Raw genomic sequence first — 24,717 nt, 5'->3', positions numbered from 1 at the left:
ATTTAGGCTGGATTTTAGATTTTGGCCCCTTCTCTGATTGAGTTCGACACCCCTACTCTAGAGAGTTCTACCAAAAGTGCCTATCTGGCCAGACCAGGGAGCTCAGCGGTTGAGCTTGACCCAGGAACCAAGAGGTCACTGGTTCAATTCCCAGTCAGAGCACGTGCCTGGATTGCAGTCTCCGTCCCCAGTGGAGGAGGCAGCCAATCAGTGATGTTTCTCTCTTATCAATGTTTCTATCTCTCTGTCTCTCTCCCTTCCTCTCTCTCTGTCAAATAAAAAAAGTGCCGATCTGAGCAGACACTCCCCAGTGCTCACAGGATAAAGTCCGAGGTCTCTGACCTGCCAGACTGAGCCCAGCCATGACGGGAGGCAGCCTGTCCCCTGCCATCCTCTGTCATTTCCTCGTGGCACTTTATGCACTAGCAACAGCCGTCCGACCACGGTTCCCTGATCAGCTGCTTCTGCCAAGAGCTGGCATGGTGTGAGTCACAAGACACACTTCATCCGCGTTAACCTGGTAGAGCTCGTTGGGGAAGGCAATGCCAGGAGGGCCGCTGAGCCAGCTGTCCTGACAGATGATAAAAATAAGCTCTCGGGGACCTGCATTCGGCTTTGATGGGAATAAGCTAACACTTTTAAGGAAACATTCAGGACTCGGAGAGAGTGCTGCTGATTGTTCTTTCAGCTCAACGGAGTGCTACTTAATAATTAAACACAACTTCAGTTTCCATGTTGCCCTCCACAGGGCCTAAATTCACCCAGAAGAGAATGCAGACCAACTTCGAGAACCTGGCCTCACCGCGGGCGGGTGATTCTCACTGGCCTCCAGGTTCACAGCGCTCCCCCAACATCAAAACACCGGTTGGTGTGCTTTGTCTTCTTAAAATTTTCTTCCCGAAATTAAGCAAACCCAATCTAGACTCTCGTAGTGACATATTTGCACTACTTACCTTTTTAAATTCTCTGTTGAAATAAAACAAATAAACGGCCATTAATGTTTTACCCCTGTTCTCTGACCTTATTTTAACCCAGGAACAAAGGCATTGGCATTTAATTTTGTATGTCACTGCTGTGGAGCTCATTTTGCTGTCATTGGAACTGTAATAGTTTCAGCTAATGTGACCTGACAGTTGAGGCTCAAATGTCAGCTCCTATGTAAGCTGCTACTCTGTCTGTAAATTCCACACAGGACAATAGGATGACGCAGCTATCCCGAAAAAACTCCTGCTATGAAACACCTACTTGGATACTTTTATTTTTATTTATTTTTATTTTTGTTATTGATTTTTTACAGAGAGGAAGAGAGAGGGATAGGGAGTTAGAAACATCGATGAGAGAGAATCATCGATCAGCTGCCTCTTGAAACACCCCTACTGGGGATGTGCCCAAAACCAAGATACATGCCCTTGACCAGAATTGAAACCGGGACCTTTCAGTCCACAGGCCGATGCTCTATCCACTGAGCCAAACCAGTTTTGGCTACTTGGATACTTTTAAAAAGCTGAAACCAAGGTTGAGAATCACTGGCCCAAAGGGAGACAAAGCAGCCACCAGATGGACCCTTATTCATAAGGATCAGGTGAAAAATGGGAAAGTCTCTGTGTGTGTGGAGTGGCTGAAGGAGTGGAAGAGAAAGGGATTTTAAGATGTGAATAAATAAGAAGCACGGCCATGAAAACAATGCCTGGGTTCCATGTGCAACTCGTGGAGCCAGTCTGATTCTACAACCTGTTTGGCTGTGATTGTATCTCTCAAAGATGAAATAAGTGATGTTTTCATTGCTTCTTTATCTGTGTCTGCTCTTTCTCCCATTGCTCTGCTTTAAAAAAAATATTTTTATTCATTTCAGAGAGGAAGGGAGAGGGAGAGGGAGAGAGAGATAGAAACATCAATGATAAGAATCATTGATTGGCTGCCTCCTCGGAATCGAGCCTACAACCTGAGCATGGGCCCTTGACTAGAACTGAACCTGGGACCCTTCAGTCCCCAGGCCGATGCTCTATTCACTGAGCCAAATCAAGTGGGGTTTCCATTACTCTTGATTATTAGAAGTAAATGTTTAAAGCAAATATCCTTAAAATGGGACTTGCCAAAAGGAGTAGATTACTCTCACAATGGCATTCTGCCTCTTTCTCTCTCCCTCTCTCTCTCTCTCTCTCTCTCTCTCTCTCTCTCTCTCATAAAGCTCAGATGCTGGAGGGGCCAGGTGGGCAAGGTAAATGAGTGAAGTGGGCATAGCTTGTATTTTTGTTGCATGTGAAATCATAGCAATAATATTAATTTCTACATAGAAATATTCCCTTGCTCATTTTTGTCAAACACCAGACCCTCTCAGGTTATCTTTCATTTTCCTTCTTTTGGTAAAGAGGCTCAGATACAAGCTAATATGTCTCTGCTACTAGCTTTGATTAAAGGGGTCCCTTTATTAGTATATCATGTATATACATAGCTTTATGATATAGGCCGTAAATGACTGGTCACTTGGCCATCATCCTGTGTTTCCATTAATGATCTGATCATCCCACCTGCTGATTCCTCCCTGGGAACAAGCGAAAGTCTGGCGGAACAGATGGCCTTGATGCCGGGCCTGACAGAATGAAATCTTGCACTTTATTAAACAAGAAAGCTAAAACGGTTTCCACAGGCAAGACCCCCTTCCCCGATCTTCCCTTTTAATGTAAATTTGCAGAATAATAATAACTACTAATAGTAATATACTCAATTAGAATTGCTAACTCTCTTATATGTCAATCATAACTCAGCAAAACTGAAATTATAAATGAAGAGTGGGAATAGAAGCACCCCATTTTTGTAATGTGTTACTATACCATTATACGGGCATAAATAAAAAGATGGAATGCCAATAATATGTTAACAGTAGTTATCTCTGCTTTATTAATTTTTGCTGTATCTGATTTTTTATAATGACATGCCTTTCTTTTCTTATCAGCAAAATAAACAAAAATAAAGAATAAAATACAAAGGTGCGAAAAAGGAATTGCCACCCTAAGGATTGAAGACACAGGCTAACACAGTCACCAAACCATTCCCAGGCTCATGCTTAGCTCTGTATCCTGGGGGGTGGTCCCAAGGAGGCTGATTCAGCAGGGCTGGAGCAGTCTGTATTTTTCAAATTTCCGTAAGTGATTTGGATGCAGTTCTTAGAGTCTAGGAACCACACGGAGAAGTACTGGCTCACTCCCCTATCTTAATCATTAATAATGAATGCACTCATGGTCTCCATGAATTAGTAAGATGTTGAAAGAACCCTACTATGATTTTTGATATCACAAGGTCACATTTCTATAATGGCAGGAAGGAGTTGCATACTTTTGCTTTGAAGTTAAAGAATCTTGCAAGGATATTGCCTCTGTTTATACATCTATGATTTCTACTTATACTGAGCCAATCATATTGCTCTATGATACATTGGGAAAGAGCCAGGCCAATGCTGCTCATTGTTGAGCATCGACCCAGGAACCAAGAAGTCAGTCACCGGATTGATTCCCAGTCAAGGCACCTGCCCGGGTTGCAGGCTCAATCCCCAGTAGGAGGCATGCAGGAGGCAGCTGACCAATGATGTTTCTCTCTCATCGATGTTTCTATCTTTCCATCCCCCTCTCTCTAAAAATCAATAAACATTGAGGAAAGAGAAACTGAGAAATGAAGCATGTCATGTGGGCTTAGCAGCTGGAAGGTCACAAGGGCTGAGGCTGAGGAAGCCCCAGATGAGCAAACAGCCTGGCCCAACAAGAACACAGAGGAAGCGGGCTGGTGGGAAGTGGTGGCAGGAGAGGGACCGTGTGCTGGGGCTGCTGACTCTCCAGTTTCTACTGTATCCCGGGCCTCACTGTGCTGTGGCTCTCACAGTGAGATGTCTAAGAGCTTCCTCTCGCAGCTTCAGAAGGAGAAGAAATCCTGTCTTTCCAGAGCTAGCCTGAGTGGACCTCAGCTCCTTAGGGACCACACTCCTCTTTAAGCCAAGAAGTGCAGGACAGGGTGGTGTGTGAGGCTTTATTGTCCAAACCAGGAATCTGTTTAAAAATATACTTTTTATTGATTTCAGAGAGGAAGGGAGAGGGAGAAAGAGAGATAGAAACATCAATGATCGGCTGCCTCCCACAGTCCCCCAATTGGGGATCAAGCCCCTGTGACCAGGGCATGTTCCCTGACCGGGAATCGAACCCTGACCTCCTGGTTCATAGGAAAACACTCTACCTCTGAGCCATGCTAGATGTTATCAATTGCATGATAGATGCAAATGATAGGCAGATGTTGGTCTCAGCGGGCCAAAGCAGGAATCTTTCATAAGGAAAGAGGTGCTAGTAACCATGCCAGGACAATAGGTATAAATAAACCAGGACTGTTACAGGCAATGAGGATGGTCATCCTGGGGAAGGGGGATGAATTAGGAGACCCAGTTTGCACCCCTAACCCTACCCCTTCCTTTTCATGTGGTCTTCCATAAGTCACTTGTCTATGTTTCTAGCTCATATAAATGTAAAGGCAACTGGATGCCTACCATCATCCATTTAAAAATGAACACAGTTTCTTTGACTATAATGTAACAGATTAACTGGTATCTAAAGTGTTTTTCTTATTCTAAGATTCCAAGTCTGCATAACTTTGTAAAAAGGCCACTTGGGTGATGAAGTAGTTATGCCAGAGTCCTTTAGGATTATATTTAGATGACCATCTTTACATAAACAACAAGGAAGCTATTTTACTACAAAAAAAGAAGACCTGGCCGAGACCAGTTTGGCTCAATGGATAGAGCGTTGGCTTGGGGACTGAAAGGTCCCGGGTTCGATTCCGGTCAAGGGCATGTACCTGATCGATGATTCTCTCTCATCGATGTTTCTAACTCTTTATCCCTCTCTCTTCCTCTCTGTAAAAAATCAATAAAAAAAAAAAAAGAAAGTTTGCTATAAAAAAGAAAAAAAAGAAGACCTATACCTATTCACCAATCGATGCTATTTGGTTAAATCACCAGCAGAAGCTCCACAGTTGCTATGGTTCCCAAGAGGCCAGCTGTGACTCACTTGCCCAGAGCCTCAGATTCTGGCAAAGGGGAAGGGCAAGTCTCCTGCTCGTCTTGTGCCTGAGACCTAACGCTGTCCTCCTCCCTTGGCCTGTAGGAAGCAAATGGGACGCGAAAGGTGAACCGTCTCTTTCCCTCTCATTGGTTCCCTCGCCAGCCCACCTCCTATTGGCCAGCCCTGACTTTGGCCGGCTCTGCACCCTCATTTCTGGGAGACGTCCAAATGGTTAGCTAGTCAAAGGCCAAATTTAATATTCCGAGCTTCACTCAAGCAAAGGTCACATGCCCATCTCCTAGAATCTCAGAATTCTGGAGCAAGGAGGAACCTTATCTACCATATAAGCTTCAGTTTCTAGATGAGGAAAAAAACAACAACAAACCAGAAACAATAACACTCGTTAGTATTCAGGCTTTGTGGAAGGGACTCTGCTAGATGCTTTCTATCAATTACTTTATTTCCTTCTTACCACAACTCTAAGGGAGCGATTCTCATTACCCCCAATGTTCAAAATGAGGAAACCGAGGTTGTCAGGGGCTTGATAATTGCTACTTGGCTTGTTCAATTTAATCCAAGTATTTGTTAGTGACAGAAAAAGAACTGTTTGGAGGGGAGCAATGGGGGGGGGGGGGGGGAAGTGAGGAACATTTGTAATGATATGAACAATAAAGATTATAAATAAAAAATAAAAAAAAGGAATGTGAACCACGTTCTGCTGATTCTCGGGATACTGTTTTTTCAACTAAAACAATCATCAGGGAGGCAACAGGCATTCATTATGCGCCTACCATGTGCCAGGTGCTGTGCTGGGTGCCAGGACCGTCAGTAGGGTTGGCAAATGAAATGAAATGTAACATCAAATCCTGCCCTTCTAGGCTCTCCAGAGGAAAAGAGATTGCTGGGTGTGTACAAAACTCTGTCTCCAGGGGGGTTATAAATGCTTGCTAGAGGCCTGCTTAATGCTCAGAATATCCCCCAGGAAGTGAGAGTGGGCAGACAAGGAGGAAAGCCTCACTCTGCCTCTTTTGCAATTGAGAGAAGAAACAACGAGAGGGTTTGCCCAATACAAGCCAATGAGGTCAACTAGTTTTGGTTCCTTCCCTCCTATGCACCTGCCAAAATGAAAATCTCCACTCAGGAGTCTCTGATCACTGCAGGGCTGAAGGAAAATGATCACTGAAGGCAAATCCTTCTGATGGGAATTATGTTACCAAGCTTCTCGCAAGTAGCCAAACCTGCTTATTAGAACTTCATCCCTTCCCTCTCTTCTCTTTTGATGAGGACAAGCCAGGGCATGGGCAGTCTTCGAATGAAACCACTAAGAGCTGGGACTGTCAGGGTGGATTACATTACAGCTACATTGAAGCCAAGTTATGAATGAACTGTTCCATAATAGTATTGGAAATAATGACGCGGCCGTAACGGATCGCCTGTGCTGTGCCAGACACTCTGCCGAGTGAGTGCTCTGCACAGATGGCCTCACTGAGCCTCACAGCAAACACAGGGGCCAGTCCAAGGTCTGTGTGTAGCTTATCAATGTGAGGAGGCCCCTCCTAAGGAAAGGCTAACATTGTAGAGGGCCCCCTGGGAAGGCACATGGGCGTTTCTTTAATGACTGTCAGCTGAACTCAGGGCACCAGGCAGAGCCACACCTGGAAACATGCTTCCCCCAAAAAGGCGGACATGTTATCAGTACTGACTTTTTACCTTTGTCCAGGTGTCAGGGAGAGGGCTTTGATATGTAAATCCAGTCAAGCACCGGGAATGCTAGGACCTATTCAAGAATGCCAATAAGCTCCTTTGGGTTTTGGTGATACTTCCTGGTATTTTGGGATATATAAATAAATGTGCTGCGTGGACTCGGGTTCTGTCCCTCCATCGAAGAGGATGGTGTCCCACCTGGCTCCCAGCTTTGCTTCTATCTTTCTATCTGGTCTCCTTCTTTCTTTTATTTCTTAATCCCCAGCTCCTCCACTCAGGAACCAGACCGTTCCTTTTCCGTGCTGGGATGCGGAAAAGAGAGAAACACCCCACATAACATCTTTCCTTTTCCAAGTAATGACACTGAAGCTCAGGCAAGTTAAGTAACTTGCCCAAAGACAAAAAAAACTTGTAAGTGGCAAGGTAGGATTTGAACTCAGGTGTCTGACTTGAAATCTCAGATATTTTTTCTTTGCATTATGTGGCTGCTAATAATAATAAAAAATAATAAAGCTGTTATCATTTACAAAGCACTAACTATATAGCCCATGAAACTTATACTAATGTTCCTTAAGAATTATTATAACCTTTCTATTTATGTGAATCATTATTAACCCCATGTATAGATGGTGAAATCATCAAGAATTAAGAAAGATTAAGCACATATCTAGCAGAAGATCACCAGCTAGAACACCTGGTTCATGCCCAGGATGCTGACCTGCAGACTCCTTACTCTTTCCCACTATCCCATGCTACCACCCTATAGGTGATCCAGGAGAGCACAATGGTGTTAATGGGAGCAGGAAACCTCTGGTTGACATAGAATATTTCCATATCTGACTACCGGACCAGCCCTGTCATTCGGTTTCACACACCACAGTGTTCCTTCATGGCGTTGGGCAATCCCACTTACCCTGTGCTATAATCTATTCGTTGGATCAGAGCCCAATCCTCATGGAGAAAACCACGCAAAAAGCCAATCACCAAATATCAATGCAAACTCAAGCCCTAGCCAAGACGCCTTACGGCGACTCCTGGCCCCATGAAGTATAGACCCACAGAGCGCCCGAGGGTGGCGAAACCTGAGGCCCTGGGGCGGTCACTGGCCTCACAGGGTCTCCAGAAACAGCCACATTAAGAAAATTCACATATTGACTCTAATTGGGTTGCTTAACTCTAGTCACCCACGCAAGAGCGCGCATCCTTAAACCGCCTTGCCACGGGAGTTCAGGTGGACAGGAGTGAGGAACATTCGTGCAGACCTCCCCTGGAACTTGGGTGCTCAGGGAGAGCAATGATCTCTAAGCTCAGACAGTGGGTTTCACCTCCCCTTGGCAATGCGAGCCTAGAGAAAATGAAATTGTGCTCTCCTTTGGTGTTTTCTTTTGTTCAAGTTGTCTTTAACTGCCCTTGGAATCCTCTATTAAAGGATTTGCCACCTGGAATGAGACAACTTGACCAACAGGGAGTAAGTGCAGTGATCAAACTGGACAAGGCATGGCATGTTTATCCAGCCAGCAGCAAGTGCCAACCAGCGGGGGAATTAGGCACGCAGTGATGGGTGCTGACAAGAAAAGCCACTCCATGGAGGGTGGGGATAAAAGGGAGAGATCAACCAAAGGACTTGTGTGCACGCATATGAGCCTAACCAGTGGTCAAGGACAATAGGGGGGTGGGGGCATGAGTGGGGAGGGGTGGGGGATTGGAATGGGGGGTTGAGGACAAATATGTGATACCTTAATCAATAAAGAATTTTTTTTTTAAAAAAAAGGCCATTCCAGTGATTTTTTTTTTTTTTTTTTTTTTTTTTTTTTAGGAAAAAGTGATCACAGTAACTCTCTCTTGTTCTTCTTTCCACATAGACCGGTGGATGTGGGTGGGAGGGCAGAGAAAATGACCACCGGTGAGGTCAAATGTTGAAGTCTCTGGGAATGACTCTGTCCAGCCCACACCTCTAGGGGAAGAGACAGATTCAGGTTCTTTGAAGAATCCATAAACACATCTTTGCCTGAAGCTCACGTAGCTGTTTGAGAAGAGCATGAATCAATGATGAGACAAAGCAGCACAGACTGTTGGTGTAAGACACCCCACTGCTAAGCAGGAGGGTAGGCACATACTTGGAGGGACTGAAATGTCACCCAGCCCAGAGGCCTGGCCTGGCTACCAGCTAACCTGCTCAGCCCAAGGAGGCAGGAACACAGCAGGCTACACACCCCTTTGTCACCCCAACCCCACACCACTTCAAAGGCCACAGCAGGCAGCCAGCAAACTTGCCTCTTTTGTGGTACCTTTCATTTAGATTTTGTTGTTTTCATTAAGTGGGAGGGAAATGAGTTTGGGCTCAACAGAGATCAGGGTGAAGGGAGGGCAGGGGTAGGGGATGCAAATGATAGAATATAAGTGAGAGCTTTTTAAAAAGTCTAGATCCCCAGCCTTATTTATTGTGATAAAGGGAACGCAGTCATTTCCATGCCTCCCCATCCTTCTTTAACCCTTACCTACCAGCCGGGAGAAGAAGACAAGGAAGAAAGGAGGGCTGCACCCGGAGGGTTTGCAGAGGTGCAGGTCCTTCTCCTGCACGAGGCTCGGCAGCGGGAGGCTCGGCTGCAAGGACCCCCCCTTTCGCCCCCCCTGCCCTGCACCCGGACACACGCAGCCCCGCCTCACCTTCTCGATGGCCTGGTCCACGGCCTTCTGGAAGACGCGGGCCACGAGCAGCGTGACGCTGGTCACCAGCAGGAGGAGGGACAGCGTCCCCACCGCGTAGAAGCAGCACCTGCCCATGCTGTGCGCGGCTCAGGGCCGGCGGCCCCGCGGAGGGAGGGAGGCGGGGGGCCGGCGCCCTCGGAGATGCCCGCGGGCCGGCCGGGGCGAGAGGGCCGGCGGGGCGCCCAGCCGGCGGGCCCGGGAGGGGAAGCGGCCGCTTCGGTTTCGATTTCCGTCCCTGGGCAGCCTGGGCGCCGCCGGGCGGGCGCGGCTCGGAGCCGGAGCCGGGGAGGGAGGCAGCGCAGGCCTGACGCTCGCAGCCGGCTCGCCAGCACTCACTGGGGAGAGCGCTGCGGCGGCGGCGGCGGAGGCGGGAGGCGGGAGGCGGGCGGGGCGGGGGCTGAGCCTCAGTCATGTGCCCGCCGCCGAGGCCGCGATTCGGCCCGGGCGGCCCGGACCCCTCCAGGCCCCGCCGCGCCCCCTCCGCCGCGGCAGGCCTCGCCTGCCCTGCACTAGCCGGTTTGGCTCAGTGGATAGAGCGTGGGCCTGGTTGGGTCAGTGGATAGAGCGCGGGCCTGCGGACTGCAAGGTCCCAGGTGTGATTCCAGCCAAGGCCACATGCCTGGGTTGCGGGCTCGGGCCCCAGCAGGGGGCGTGCAGGAGGCAGCCAGTTCTCTCTCATCACTGATATTTCTCTCTCTCCCTTCCTCTCTAAAATCAGTAAAAAAATCTGTATTTTTTAAAAAGTCACCTGTCCTGAGCTCATTCACACCCCCCCACTCTGCAGATATGTGCTGCAGGCCTACCAAGCACCAAGCCCTGGGCATTCAGGATGGATACATCCTCGCCCCTGCTCTGGACAAGCTGACAGGTTAGCGGGGTCGCTGTTACAGCAACTGTGTCTCCGCGCTTTTACAGGTGCGTGCTGAGATCTGGGCAACAAACACGTTCTGTCCTGGGACCTGGGACCAGGGACCTCACAGTTGAGCTGGGTTTGGGGGATGTGTAAGGGTTTGTCACCTGAGGGGTGTGTGCAAGGGAAGGAAGAGGCATTCCAATGAGAAGAAGAGGTGTGCTAAGAAAAGGCGGGGGTGAGAGAGCAAGATTGCAGGAGGAAAGAGGACTGTCCTTTGGATGACAGGCCAGGGGCGCAGCCGGTGGAGTGGGAGGTGTGGAGAGGCCTCGGGGTCAGGCTTTGCAGGGCTCTTTGTGTCCCACGGGAGAGTCCGGGCTTTATCGGACTTTATCTCTCAGCCGTGGGAGTCAACAAGCAGCTCCAAGCAGGTGGCCCTGGTGTTGCCATCAGCTCTGCTCACCACCATCTCCCAGGCATCAGGGCTAAAGCCGGCACACAGCAGGGACTCAGTGAGCATTAGTGGAAGGAATGTCAACGATAAGCCAGGCCCTGGCTAGGTGCTTCCATACACCCACTTGTCTAATATCCACAGCAGCCCTGTGAACGTGTGGCTCTTTGCCCCAGTCCCTCAGAAGCAGGGCCAGCCGGGAGCGCTGTGCAAGGGATTTAGGAGGGAAATGGACAGAGAGCCGGACCTGGGCTGCAGGTGTGGTCCTTGTAAAAGAGAGAGGCAAGGAGGGAAGGCTGGGTGGCAGGAAGCATCTTATATGACAGAGCAACTCTAAGAGAGTTCAGCAGGGCCCTGGAGGGCCCAGGAGCCAAATTGGCCTTTCTCAGAAGCCCAGCACTTTCCAGGCATCGGCTCTAGTACTTAGCCGTAGGCTAGGAGCAATCCTAGGAAACTGGCCTTGTCCCTAACCGATGACTATCAGAGGACAGATCTCAGAGCTCAGCATCAGGGCAGCCATGCTCTGCGCTGGAAAATCGGGGCAGTGCATTTCCGTGGCCACCCTCGTAGCAGCATTCCCATTTCACGCACAAGGAAACCACGGCACCACCAGAGGAGTAGCAGCCTAACAAGCCCAACCAGTTGCTGGGTGGTGGATCCTGCCCGGACCAGAATGCAGTAGGTCTCGGGGCCTCTGAAACCCTCACGTTGTCTCCGCTGTGCATTGCTGCCTCCCAGCTGCCATCCAGGAGAGTCTGGGGACAGGGGCTTCAGCTGGGGGACTCTGCTAAGGACTCGGCGAGATGCTGTGATGCATTGGAAATGGCGGCAAGTCCTTTGAGACTCCTGTGGAGAGGCGAGGTCTACTGCTTCTTCCTTTGAATTTGTGCTGGACTTAGTGATTTGTTACATCAATAGAATATGGTTAAAATCACCATACCCTGGCACTTCTGAAGCTGGATGACAAATATATTTTCCCCGGGGCCTCTAGAAATCGTTGCTCTTGGAGCTCTGAGCTACTACAAAGCCAGCTACCCTGGGATTTCTGTGCTGGAGGGGACCCGGGAGAGACCCCAGAGAGATGCCTCAAGCCTGCAGGAGGAGAGGTGCCTGGCTGGCCCTCCAGGGACCCAGCCATTGGAGTTACGGGCTGGAGACACATGGAGCAGTGATCCCTCCTTGCCCTGCCCGAAATGCAAAATAAAGGGTTGTTGTTTTAAGCCACTAAATGTTGGTGTGGTGCGTTACTCAGCTTTAGATAATTGGAGCAGATTGTGAGGGGAGGAGGGCTGCGCCTGGCACGTTGGCAGTGACAGTGGCTGCCCACTTCCAGCTCTACCCAGCTGAGCAGCAGCCCCAGAGAACGAACCAGACCTCAGTGAGGCCTGTAATGACTCAAGTCTTCCAAATGTCGTGGCCACAGTGTCTGGGTGGTCCCTGACTTCACATATCCACAAGTGGCGGCCCTTCCTGACCCCGACCCTGCCCCATCTCTGCTATAGGTCCAGCTATTTAGCTGAGCTCTGCCCTGGGCCCCAATGTGCTTAAGTGGCCATGCTCGCCCACTCATCCTCACTCACCCCCTTCCTGGGCATCATATGCAGCCTCTGCATGTCCTCTCTCCTTCATCAACTAGGAAAAAGATGATTTGGTCACCTGCCTGCCTGAGTATGCGGCACCTAGCAGTCAGGCTCCAATCGAACCCCCTCTCCCAACTACGACTCCTGGGAGCAAACTCCACCGTTACCCACCTGCACTCGCCCTGGGCCACCAGTCCCCGTTCAGTCTTCCTTCTCATTGCTCATCGAGGTTCCTTCTGGCCTCTCGTCTGGTCCACGAGGGAACAACAGACCTTGGGATGGAGGGAGAGGCCCAGATTTGCTAAACTCATCTCTGCGTGGGGAGAGCTTCTGGGTGAGAATTTCCATCCCAGTGGCACCCCCTCCCCCCTTTTACCTGCCCCCCGGGGTGCCCTCACTCGGGTAACACCACTCTGTTGTCCCCACTGCCAGGCAGCTGGTAAGCTGCTTCCCTTTTAAAACTCTGGTTCAAACTGGACAAAAACCTCTTTCTTGGTTTCTCTTAGCACAGCTGACCAGATTAGCATTTTAAAAACGTATTAAACAACAAGAGAGAACAGAAAGGACCTAATTACAACTTAATAAACAACAACCTTATGTCCCCAAAATAGCCGTCTGTGTGATCCCACAGTAACTTCTGTCTCATGGTGAGGAGCTGACCTGACTTTTCAGCACCTGGCCTGGCTGTCTTCCTGTTCGGGTCCATCTTCTCCCCCCACCCCAGGGCAGCTACTGACAGGGGCCTTACCCCAAGCCCCCCAATTCTCAGACAAGCTTCCCAAGGCCCCTCCTTATTTCTGATCCACAGGACGTGTCACAGGATCAGCTCACTCTGCAGGTGACACTCCACCTCTCCACACAGGGCGTGGCTGCTGCAGGACAGGAACTGACTAATGACCTGCAGGGCGAGCTGTGTGGGAGGAGATTAGTGCTTTTACTAGGTAGATGGGAGGCTAACGCCCTGGCAGGGAGACAATCAGGAGACAACCTGGCGAGCATGTCAGACTCAAAGGCTAGCACGAGCCTAATAAACAAGGTTTAAGTTTATGTGGCCACAAAAAAACAACAGCTTCAATATTCATAGAAACGTGGGTTTATTTAAAAAAGTATAGCATATACAAAAAAAAAAAAAAAAAAAAAAAAAAAAAAAAAAAAAAAAAAAGAAAGAAAGAAAGAAAGAAAGAAAAAGAAAAAAGAACAAGAGCCATGGTAAAAGTCATGTTTTCTTCCTGACACTTGGCATCTCTCCTCTGCTATATCTTTCCTACTTCGGGGAAAATCTGTTACACAGCAATGACTTCCAAAACTGACCCAAGGTGAGTGTCAGTCATTCTGGATCTGACAGGGGACCTCTTTCCTTTCATAGTTGTAAATAACTGCTCACACTGATAAGTACTTCCAAACATGGAAATCATTTCACATGTGAATTTTCGAGTATTTTCAAAGCTGGCAGGTAAATATTTGTATCATTCAGGCACACCAATTGCACTGAATGTTGCCTTCAAGTCTGAATCACACTGGATCTCGATGATCCCCATTTGCGTTTGATTAGGTACTGATTCTATGTTTATTGTAAAGGTCGAAGAAAACTTGCCTTCCAAAAATTTAAAATCTGCAAACCTTGTTTTAAATTCAGTTCTAAGGCTTAAAACTTTTCTGCATATTTTTTATACGATGCAGTTTTACCTAACCTTGATTTGTTCATGTTGCATGTCAGAAAGTAGATTAAATCTTTATTTTTCAACTGCTTTTCCCAAAGAACTACATTTGAATGCGTTGACTTGGTCACACGTTTGTAATAATCTGATCTCTTTTTTTTTTAATTTTAAGTTTAAATCATAGAAGTGTTTTGCTATATCAACCATGAGAGATAAATCTTGCAGCCATATTGTGTCTTGATTTTTTTAAAATATATTTTATTGATTTTTTACAGAGAGAAAGGGAGAGAGATAGAGAGCCAGAAACATCGATGAGAGAGAAACATCGACCAGCCACTTCCTGCACACCCCCCACTGGGGATGAACCTGCAACCAACATACATGCCCTTGACCGGAATCGAACCCGGGACCTTTCAGTCCGCAGACCGACGCTCTACCACTGAGCCAAACTGGTTTCGGAAGTGTCTTGATTTTTAGTTATTAAGAACTGACATATTTCTTCTTTCAAGTCCCAGAATTGTTTGAGAATCTTGGAGCAGGAGAGCCAACATACCTCAGCATTGTAGGACAAGCCGGAATATCCGCTGTCTAATGCACTTACGAAAGCAGAGAACTGTTGCTGATCCCTGTCGCGCACACCAAACAAGTCAGTCCAAGACTAGTGACATGGCAATCGGCTGCTAACATATTCACTGCCAGGATTAGTGGAGAGAAATGGTGCTCCTGCACATAAGGCATGTAAGGGAAATGAATGCAACATGATTATAGTAATCAGTCATTAGCGAACGTTGTAGTTCGTTATTAATAATTACGAATAACAGGATATTGTAATCATTAAGCTATGAAATTTTTATTAAAACGTTTCTTACCTACCATTATATTGGCTGGGCCGCAAAAATATTCGCAAAAAAAAGAATTTGACATGCTTGGCCTATGGATTTACTACCGTGTTTCCCCGAAAATAAGACATCCTCCGAAAATAAGACCTAGCGCATGGAACAATAAGACATCCCCTGAAAATAAGATCTAGCGCATCTTTGGGAGCAAAAATTAATATAAGACACTGTCTTATTTTCGGGGAAACAGGGTATGCCTACAATCAGAAGGACAAGACTCTTAGGGGGACAAGTGCCCTTAGGAATGAATGCCTGTTGGTGCCTGTTACCAATTCCACAATCACTCAGGACTCAGAATGGGAGAGAGACCTTCCTTCACAGACTGTAAGGCAGGGGGGAGCAAGCGGGCTCTTTGGGCCCCACCTTGCATTTAGAATATTGATATTATACGTAAAGTAGTTCATCATATGGTCATCGTGCACGTTTATGTGAAAAGTGTTTATGTGTTCAGTGTAAACACCACAATTTTTACCACCCTGTGTGGGAGGCAGTCTCCAGCTATGACCTCCCGCAGCCCCTCAGTTCTCTGCGGCCTGCTGCGCCTCCAGCCAGAGGTGTCTACCCTCCTCCCCTCAGGTCTGGGCTGGCCCTGTGCTCTGCTCCAACCGAGAGAGTGTGATGGAGCGGATGGAGCGGCCAGTTCAGGACGAGGCCTTAGGGGCCTGGCAGCTTTTCCCTTTCCCTTCTTGGGACCCAACCACCACGAAGAAGCTCAGATTGCACAGGCAGTGGTTCTCAACCTTCCTAATGCCAAGTCCCTTTAATACAGTTCCTCATGTTGTGGTGACCCCCAACCATAAAATTATTTTCGTTGCTACTTCATAACTGTAATTTATGTCCTCCGCTGCTGTAGAGCCTAAGACCATCGGAAAACACAGATATTTACATTATGATTCATAACAGTAGCAAAATTACAGTTATGAAGTAGCAACAAAAATAATATTAAAATAATATAAAAATGAAAGTTTTATATTAAGTTATGAAGTTATGAATATTAAGTTATGAAGTAGCAATGAAAAAAATATTATTTTAATATTCCAGGGGCCTGGAAATGAATGGAAGTGGCCTGGGCCTGACTTACTTTGTGATTACCAGACTCTAAGAGGTTTCTAAATGTCCTGGCTTCCATACTGTTGTTAACCACCTCTTAACCACCTCTTGGGGCTTCTGGCCTCGTGCCTTGTGAGAGCAAAGGGAAAAGAGGTGCACATTGATGGAAAACACTGGGCAGTACCAACATGTTTGGTGACATGGGCGACCAAGAAGGGCAGTGGGATTGGCATTAGTAGTTTGAGAGAAGGAATACTTCTGGTCTTGATGTTGGACTAGAATGGTGAGCCAGGGATAAGATACGCTGCAGGTTCCCCTCCACCTTACGGTGCTAAAAGTATAATTCCCAATGCATGCTCTGATGTGAACAGTATTCTCATCGGTTCTCACTTGAGGTTGTTTGATGGTACTTTCTAGAAGCAAATGAAGCTTGAGTTGTGTGTTTATTATCATTTTTTTAAAGAATGGTTTATTGATATTTTGAGAGAGAGAGAGAGAGAGAGAGAAACATCGATGTGAGAGCACAACATTGATTGACTGCCTCCTGCATATCTGCCCCTACCAGGGATTGAGCCTGCAACCCAGGCATGTGCCCTTGACCTGGAATCAAACCAGCAACCTCCTGGTGCACAGGATGGTGTCCAACCAACGGACCCACACAGCCCAGGGCTTGAGTGGAGTGTTTAGATAGCCATTTAACTCAGTGTGGCAACGACAATATATTGTGAAATACCAGGGCAGTCTGATTCCTGCAGATCATGATTCCTGCACATTATGAAATCACAGCTAAATAAACAACATAAAGGTTTACAGTTATTCTTTAATTATTTTGCCTGGGTAGTGGTTGCTTTGAATGAGAAAGCCAAGTTTACTCAGTACCTGTCTCTGGTGGGGAGAAGGGGGCAGTGACTGATGAGGAAGAGCTGCCTGAAGGTCAGGAGAGTCCTTGTCAGCCCGGATGGTGGAGAGGAGCAGATGGCTGGGAATGAGGCAAGGGTTAGGGCTGGGGATTAAGGTGTAGACTATGGGCAGGGTAAAGATCAGGCCTGCATCTCACCTCTAACTTAGTGCCCACAGGACTCTTGGCCACGAATCACCCTAACCTTATGCCCTGAACCTCTTTGAAAGGATTATCCCGAAGTGGATCCAACTTCAAAGAAGATGGTTAATCTTACAACTGTTGGCTTAGAAACATTTCCAGGTCTCCTATAAACAATAAACACTGTCTCTTTTCAGCCTTAATGAAGAATGCTTCACAATATCGATGGCAAGTGATCGCTTCCGTTGCAATGCAAACGAGCTTGAGCAGTATTTGTAGTTAAACCAGAAGGGACAAAGATAGCAATCACGGTCTTCAAAAAGTTACACATAGACTTACCCTACCTTCCAGAAATTCCACTCCCAGGTATAGACCCAAACAGATATTTAAACAAATATTTGTATTCAAATGTTCACAGCAGTATTATTCACAATAGCCAGAGATGGAAAAAAACCAAATGTCTATCAGCCCATGAATGAATAAACAAAATATGGTCTGTACATCCAAAAAAGCACTATTCAGCCATAGGAACGAGTGAAGTACTGATACGTGCTAATACATGGATGGAACTTGTAAATAGTATGCTAAGTGAAAGAAGACAGACACAAAAGGTCAAGTATTGTAAGATATCCAGAATAAGCAAATCCTTGGAGACATAAAACTGATTGGTGGTTGTCAAGGACAGATAGCCCTAGCTGGTATGGCTCAGTGGACAGAGCAACAGCCTGAGTACCAAAGGGTCCTGGGTTTGATTCTGGTCAAGGGCACAACCAATCAATGTCTTTCTCTTTGTATTTCCCTCTTTTTTCCACTCTCCCTAAAAAATCAATGGAAAAACACGCGTGGGTGAGGATTAACAACAACAAAAATGATAAAATCTTTTGAAAATTTCAGTAATAGTAAGAAAATTCTAGAAAGTTCTAACACATTTTTCCCCAGAGAGAAAAATGAAATGAATAACCAGAATATAGGCACATTCTCTGTTGTCCAAGAACCACTCTGGGCGTTCACCTGGCCTCATCTGGGACCCTAAGGCTCTGTCATTCTCTCAGCAGAGGCAGCACCCACACTCAGCTTCCCAAGGGACTGGTGACTTCCCTCAGCCTTCCTTACCTCCCCAAGACCCCTAGGTATAGGGCAGCTGGCATTCCTCATCAACTTCTATAAAGAATCAACACCCTAGGCCTGACCGGTGTTGCTCAGTGGTTACAGTGTCAGCCTGTAACTGAAATATATCTGGTTTAACTACAAAATTCGAAAGTGTCAGCCTGAGAACTGAAAGGCTGAGCAGGTCCAATCCTTTACTTGAAATAAAATCTTAATATTACCAGTGGAAGTGTTACAGAAGACCGGAGAAAAACCAGGCAACACCCAGAGAAATGGGGTTACACTATTTATTGTGCTGGCAGACTCAGAGAAAGATTTCTAATCCTGAGCAAAAAACATGTTGGAAGCCCTCCCCTTTTATATCTCTCCAGCCCTTTGTCTCCCAAATAAGGGTTTTCCAGTCCCCTTTGCAAGTTCTTAAAGAGCCCCATGTGCTGGAGCCTTGAGACCACAACTAAAGGCCTGGCCTGGCGCCAGCACTGATAACTCTGCCTGGGGATGCTTTATGGCCTCTCTAAAATGGGGGTAAATAGGTCTTGCAGGACCAGACAATTAAAGGGGCAGTGGCTAGACTATAGGCTAATAAGAATGTGCATTAGGTTAATTGTAGAGGGCCCCCTGGGAATGCACGGGGATGATCTTTAATTATCATCAGCTGAACTCAAGGCATACATGTTTCCCCAAAATGTGGGAGATTGTTATCAGCACTGATTTCTTATCTTTTTTTAAAAAAATATATTTTATTGATTTTCTTACAGAGGAAGGGAGAGAGATAGAGAGCTAGAAACATTGATGAGAGAGAAACATCGACCAGCTGCCTCTTGCACACCCCCTATCGGGGATGTGCCCACAACCAATGTATATGCCTCTGGCCGGAATTGAATCTGGGACCTTTCAGTCCGCAGACCAACGGCTCTACCGCAGAGCCAAACCAGTTTCGGCTGATTTCTTATCTTTATCCATGTGCTTGGAATGAGGAACGAATAGGACCTTGAAAAAAAAGAAGAAAAAAAAGAATAGGACCTTGACTTACCCAGGAATGAGGGAACGAATAGGACTTGGGCATACCCAAAACTTCTTTGATCTTAAACCCCGCTCTTTGGAAATAAATAAATGCGCTGTGTTGTCTGTGGTGGGGGTTGACTGTCTCTCCATCAGAGTGACAGCCCCCCACCTGGGTCCCAGCTTGAATCTATTTTTGTGTCTTGGTCTCTTTTTTTATTTAGTTTCTTAATCCCCAGCTCCTCCACTCAGGAGCCTGTCCTTTTCTGTGCGGGTCGCGGAAAACAGAGAAACAGCCCCCCACAGTTAATGGCACAGATTCAGATTGCTACCCCTCCCCCAAATGTCTAATTTTCCCCATCAGAAGGTGCAAAATAATACTTTTCAAATTGAGTCTCCAGCCCTTCCAGACGTCACCCACCTTGTGGACTCCAGGGATGTCTCTCTGATTCCCTGCATAGTTTTTTCCTCTCCCCCACCCCCTACCCTTCAGGGGCCTCTCAACTCCGGTGGAATCACCAGATTCTCCACGGGATCTATAGCATAAACCCAGCCTTTTCTTGCTAATGTTGAAAGCCTTTCAAATTCTCTATGTATTGTACGATCAAAAGTTAAATATCACCTGCTATATACCAGGCTCTGTTCTGAGGACTTCAAAGATATAAAGACTGTTTCGAAGGGCTGGGCAGGGGAAGAATCCACCTGGCTGTGGATATTCCCACCCTGGAGGACCTCGGCTGAGCAGCTGGTTGAGGTCTTGGTCAGGGTTTCCAATGGGAAGCTCAGAGGAAAGGCAGGTGGGGAGGGTCCGGAATGATGCCAGGCAATGGATCATTGGCTCACAGGAGCTTTCTGGCAGGGTCAGACTTAGGCAGGTGGGTGCCTCAGGCTAACGATCATTGTCACCCCTTCAGACCACATTATCACAGATTTGTTCACCATCAAAGGTAAGGCTTTGTGGAGGCTGTGGGAAGAGGTCAGCCTCTTTTCAACTTCAGCTCTGGGGCCACATCTGCACACCCCGTCCGTTAAAGAAAGCCCTGTCCATGCTGGAAGCACTTTATTTTAACTCCAGACTGGTCTTTAGGAAGGGGGAGGGAGGGTGCGGTTTTCTCATCTCCAACCTACAAGTGGCTTATGCAAGAGTTCCCTTAAACATTGGCAGTTTTCCTGGCAGAGGGTTCAGTAAAGAAAGCTGTTTTCTTCCTGGTACATTTACTGTGAGTTTTAAGTCATTTGCATCCTGGAGGTGTCTTGGTAACATAGCACCTCCTGTTTATGCTTTGCCAAACATCTAATTTTGAGCGGAATTCATCAGAAGCAGGCTGACTCCTGTTGGAAGGCAGCAGAATCCTGTGTGATCCAGAACTAGTATCGTCGGTCCAGGCTCAGAGCACAGTGTCCTGGTGGCTCCAGTGCCCCAGTCCTCCGTGGAGGCCTCGGCATAACTTCTGATTGCCCTTCGGGCCTTCAGTGTTCTCCGCTGGCCTTTCAGCTGGCTTCCCCGTTCCCAGTGCGGGCCTGTTTCCTGCTTCATTTTCCTCCTTGCTTTGACCCCCCCTCCCCTACACACACTCTTCCTCTACTCCAGCGATTTTCAACCTGTGTGCCGCAATAATTTTTTAAAATATATTTTTATTGATTTCAGAGAGAGGGAGAGGGAGAGAGAGAGAAAAAAATGAGAGAGAGAGAGAGAGAGAGAGAGAGAGAGAGAGAGAGAGAGAGAGATCAATGATGAGAGAGAATCATTGATCGGCTGCCTCCTGCACAACCCACACCTGGGATTAAGCCCGGGCAGGTGCCCTGACTGGCAATTGAACCGTTACCTTCTGGTTCATAGATCAACGCTCAGTCACTGAGCCACAACTGGCTGGGCCGCTAGAATTTTTAAAGCATGCACTACCTGACTATTTAGTCATGGGCACTGACATCTATTCAGATTGTAAAAAACAAACAAACAAAAAACAAGAGCCTATACAATAGCCAGCTGGTGAGAATGAATCAAAATTATACCTATTGGCAAAAAACATAACTTTTTTGGTGTGCCAAAGAATTGTAGTCATTAGTGTATGTGTGCCCTGAGAAGCACAGGCTGAAAATCACTGCTCTTGTCTCTTGCTACCGAAGTGTGATGCCTGGATAGGAAGCAACAGAACCACCTGGAAGAGCGTGTTAGACACAGAAGCTCAGGCCCACCCTGGACCAGAGGAACCAACATTTGCACAACTTCCCACGATCCAGGTGCATCCTAACATGTGGGAAACACAGCAAGCTGGATCATAACCTTCAAGGCTGGGTCATGACCTTGGTTCCTAACCCTGCTCCAATGGACCTCAGAACTGGTATCTGCCCTTCCCACTTCCACCCTCAGCCCACAGGCACCTGCACTTAGCAGTGTCCCGGGCCTACCCCCCACTCCCAGCGTCTCTCTGGGCCACTGGCGAGCAGTGTGTCCTGGAACATTTAGGCTTGACCTTGGGAAACTGGCATTAACTCAGTCATGTCCCGTCTTCCCAGATTCGGATGGTATTGAAGAAATGCAATTAACAATAAAATCTCCTGCCAACCTGGAACCCTCTCTGCCAAGGAGAAAGGAAACAGCTTTATTATTGAATATGCATTAAACCGGCATCACAGGCAATCTGCTAGGGAGATGGCAAAGACAGAAAAAAGTCTCACCCTCTTATGTATCCAGGCAGATACAGCCTTTCCCATGCATGCCCTCAGTATGGATAATAGTGGGTTCTCAAGTGAGAGAGCTTGACAGCACCATTTCTCACACACAGTTCATCCTGTATTTGCTTGGTAATCGAGTGGCCATCTGTGTCGGCAGTTATCCAATGGACAAAGAAAACTCTCTGTATCTTTAGGACAAGAGAGAGATATTTTTACAACGTGGAGCCAGACACCTGCTCCCACCTTCCCACAGAAAGCAAGGTACAGGCATGTTATCTTTCTTGATGACTACATATAAAGAGATGGCACCAAGTCCTTGAGAAAGACATTCTGGGATTGTCAAGATGGCAAGGGACCCACTTAGCTTTGAAAGAGATTTATATAGATTTCAAAGGGACAGAGAGCGAATTTACAACTACAAATTTCCTAAAGAAAAGCAGAGGAGAGGGAGTCTCCTCCTGTTACTAAACCAGGGAAAATTCTTTTTTCTCCCTCCATTTGTATTTACTCTTAAGACGAACACTCACCTGCCCCCAGTACCCGGTTAAGCTGTACCCACCCTTCCAAGAGGCTAATTGGACTAAATAGTGTTAGAGGCAGGAGTGGAGTTCAAGGGGAGGAATGGCAAGTGGGTTTGGAGGAAGCAGACGGGTCAGGCTGGACAGGGAGGAAGGGAGAGAACCAGCCAGACCCCAGACAGGATACCTGAGATGTGCGTGCCCATGTCTGCCTTCTGTCCGTCTCAGCTGTTTCTGATCAGTAATTGCTCTTAAGCAGGCAGAGCTTCTGATAGAAACAACTCATCGCTAATGTAAATAAGACTTCAAAGCATGACAACAATGATCAGGACTGTATAAACGCCAAGTGAAGGACGCTGAAGGCCTTGCTAAGAAATGACATGTGTCTGTAAATGGGCAGTTTGTGTAACACAGGAGAGACAGCAGCAGAAACCTAGATAATTACTGTGGATGATGTAAGTACTCCCATGAATGAATTACCAATATTTGTTCCCCTCTTCTAGAGATTTCTCGAATTCATTTTCACTAAGAAGGTGTGTGTGTGTTTTTAATTGCCCCTAAGGACACTGTAAAAATAATTAGCTTTGTTTACCATCTAGTGTAATATGAGAAGGAAAAGGAAGTTTTTCTCTGGATCCTCAGGAATGAATGGATGAATGAATGTAAACTCTTGGATACTAAGGGTACCAGAGATATGGTGGTACTATTACTTACACAAATGAGAGGAAGATCTTTGCTGTGTGTCCTCAAGATGTGCTTTGTGGAAATGGAAAGGGAGTGTCCTGCAGAAGAGGATTTAGACTCTATATTACAGAGCCTTTATTGTGCTACATGTGCACCTTACTCTTGACACTGGGTACAAATGGAGAAACCAAGGCACAGAAAGATTCAACCAGGAGATTATTTCTGCAGTTGTCTGGAGGAGTTCCTGGAGCATAGTAGGCTCTCCCTCCCCCCCCCCCCCTTATATTTTATTGATTTTTTACAGAGAGGAAGAGAGAGGGATAGAGAGTTAGGAACATCGATGAGAGAGAATCATGGATCAGCTACCTCTTGCACACCCCCTACTGGAGATGTGCCTTTGAGCGGAATCGAACCTGGGACCCTTCAGTCCGCAGGCTGACACTCTGGTTTCGGCTTTAGTAGTAGGCTCTTATTATTTGTTGAAAGTTGAAGATCAACCATTGACTGAGGTGGGAGGAATTTAGGGGTTCTAGTTCAGGAGGGATGAGTCTTTTTAGGTCATCTCTGTACTGGGTGTTACTGTCCTAGAGTGCTCCCCATATGTAGCTGTCCTCATCCAGGGTGCTTTCAAGAGCGCTTTGGGGTGGAAGACACCTAGAAGTGAGCTCTGCTTCTGTGTGAACTCTACGGGAGCAAGACACGGGTTTTGCTTATTTCTGTGCCCTAGGAAGCAGTACAGAGGGACACAGAAGATACAAATGCTGGTTGAGTTTGGCTAAAGCTATCTATTAAGAACCTTTGTATTTGCTGAAGTTTTGTAAGAGAGAGAGGGAGGGAGGGAAAGATTGATTGATTGATTGATTGATTGGTTTGGGGAAAGGAGTTGTGTTGTCAAAACCTCAAATTTGTTTTGGCTCTCTCCTTCAGCAACAGCCATCGGCTTTAACAGTCTTATTTTCCTCTGAACTGACTTCACCTCACACCTGCTCAGGGATCTGCCTTCCCTCCCTGTCGGTAGAAATGTCTGAAATTGTGGGGAAGCACGGGACTTGGTTGGAATGTCTGTAAGGAGGGTTCTCTGAAAGATCGGGGGCCTCTGAGGGGACCTTGCCCAAGGCAGCAGCCCCTCCCTTGACTTTTCCCAACAAGTCCGATCCCCAGGGTGTTTTCCTAGAATCTCTAGGTTTAGTCTTTAAAGACCCGACCTTGTAGAAGCATGTACTTTCTCAAGGATACTTACCCTGCTGATGGTATCTAGATGTTAATTTTAGTTGAAGCTGTTGTTACAATAAAAAGCTAAGGAGGCAGGCAGTCAGGGCTATTTGCTCCTAAAGCAAACTACCCCCTTAGCTTCTCTTCCACATGAATGATTATGAGAGACTAGATGAAATGCATGTGGACCACTCTACCAAAATAGGCGCCTGACAACCGAAAGCCAGTAAGATCCGAATGGGATTTCATTTTCTAAAGGATGTGACTTTGGCCTCGGTGAGTGAGTTTAAAGTTTGAAGACAAAACACACCAGACCATTAAGGGGATGATTTTATTCAGGTTATTGCATCGGGAAAAATGCTCATTGGGAAGAAATGAACATCTCAAAACAAAAAAGAGGATCTAGGGTTTTGTAGAGGCAGGTATGCAAGAGACATGAGGAAGGGCAAAGACAGGCCCTATCTCTGAGAGGCAGATGGCCCTTTGTAGCTTGGCTGGGACACAAAAAGGTGGGAAGATTTCTCAACTGCTGTGTGGGAGCA

General features: G+C 47.0%; 1 protein-coding gene across 1 annotated transcript in view; it reads right to left on the bottom strand.

Annotated features, from left to right (window-relative positions):
• SCARB2 (scavenger receptor class B member 2) overlaps positions 1–9,826 on the bottom strand; it is a 59,952-nt gene extending 50,126 nt beyond the window's left edge. Inside the window, exon 1 of the mRNA XM_084883461.1 lies at positions 9,411–9,826. Within this exon, the coding sequence (XP_084739587.1) occupies positions 9,411–9,527 (117 nt within the window). The 5' untranslated portion in view covers positions 9,528–9,826. The remainder of the gene's footprint in view (positions 1–9,410) is intronic.
• Between the last annotated feature and the right edge of the window lie 14,891 nt (positions 9,827–24,717).

The sequence above is a fragment of the Pipistrellus hanaki genome, assembly GCF_964339955.1.
Source record: "Pipistrellus hanaki genome assembly, chromosome: 1".
In the NCBI taxonomy this organism is placed as follows: Eukaryota; Metazoa; Chordata; class Mammalia; order Chiroptera; family Vespertilionidae; genus Pipistrellus; species Pipistrellus hanaki.
Note: the sequence above shows the minus strand (reverse complement) of the source record. Positions and strands in the feature narration are given on the sequence as shown.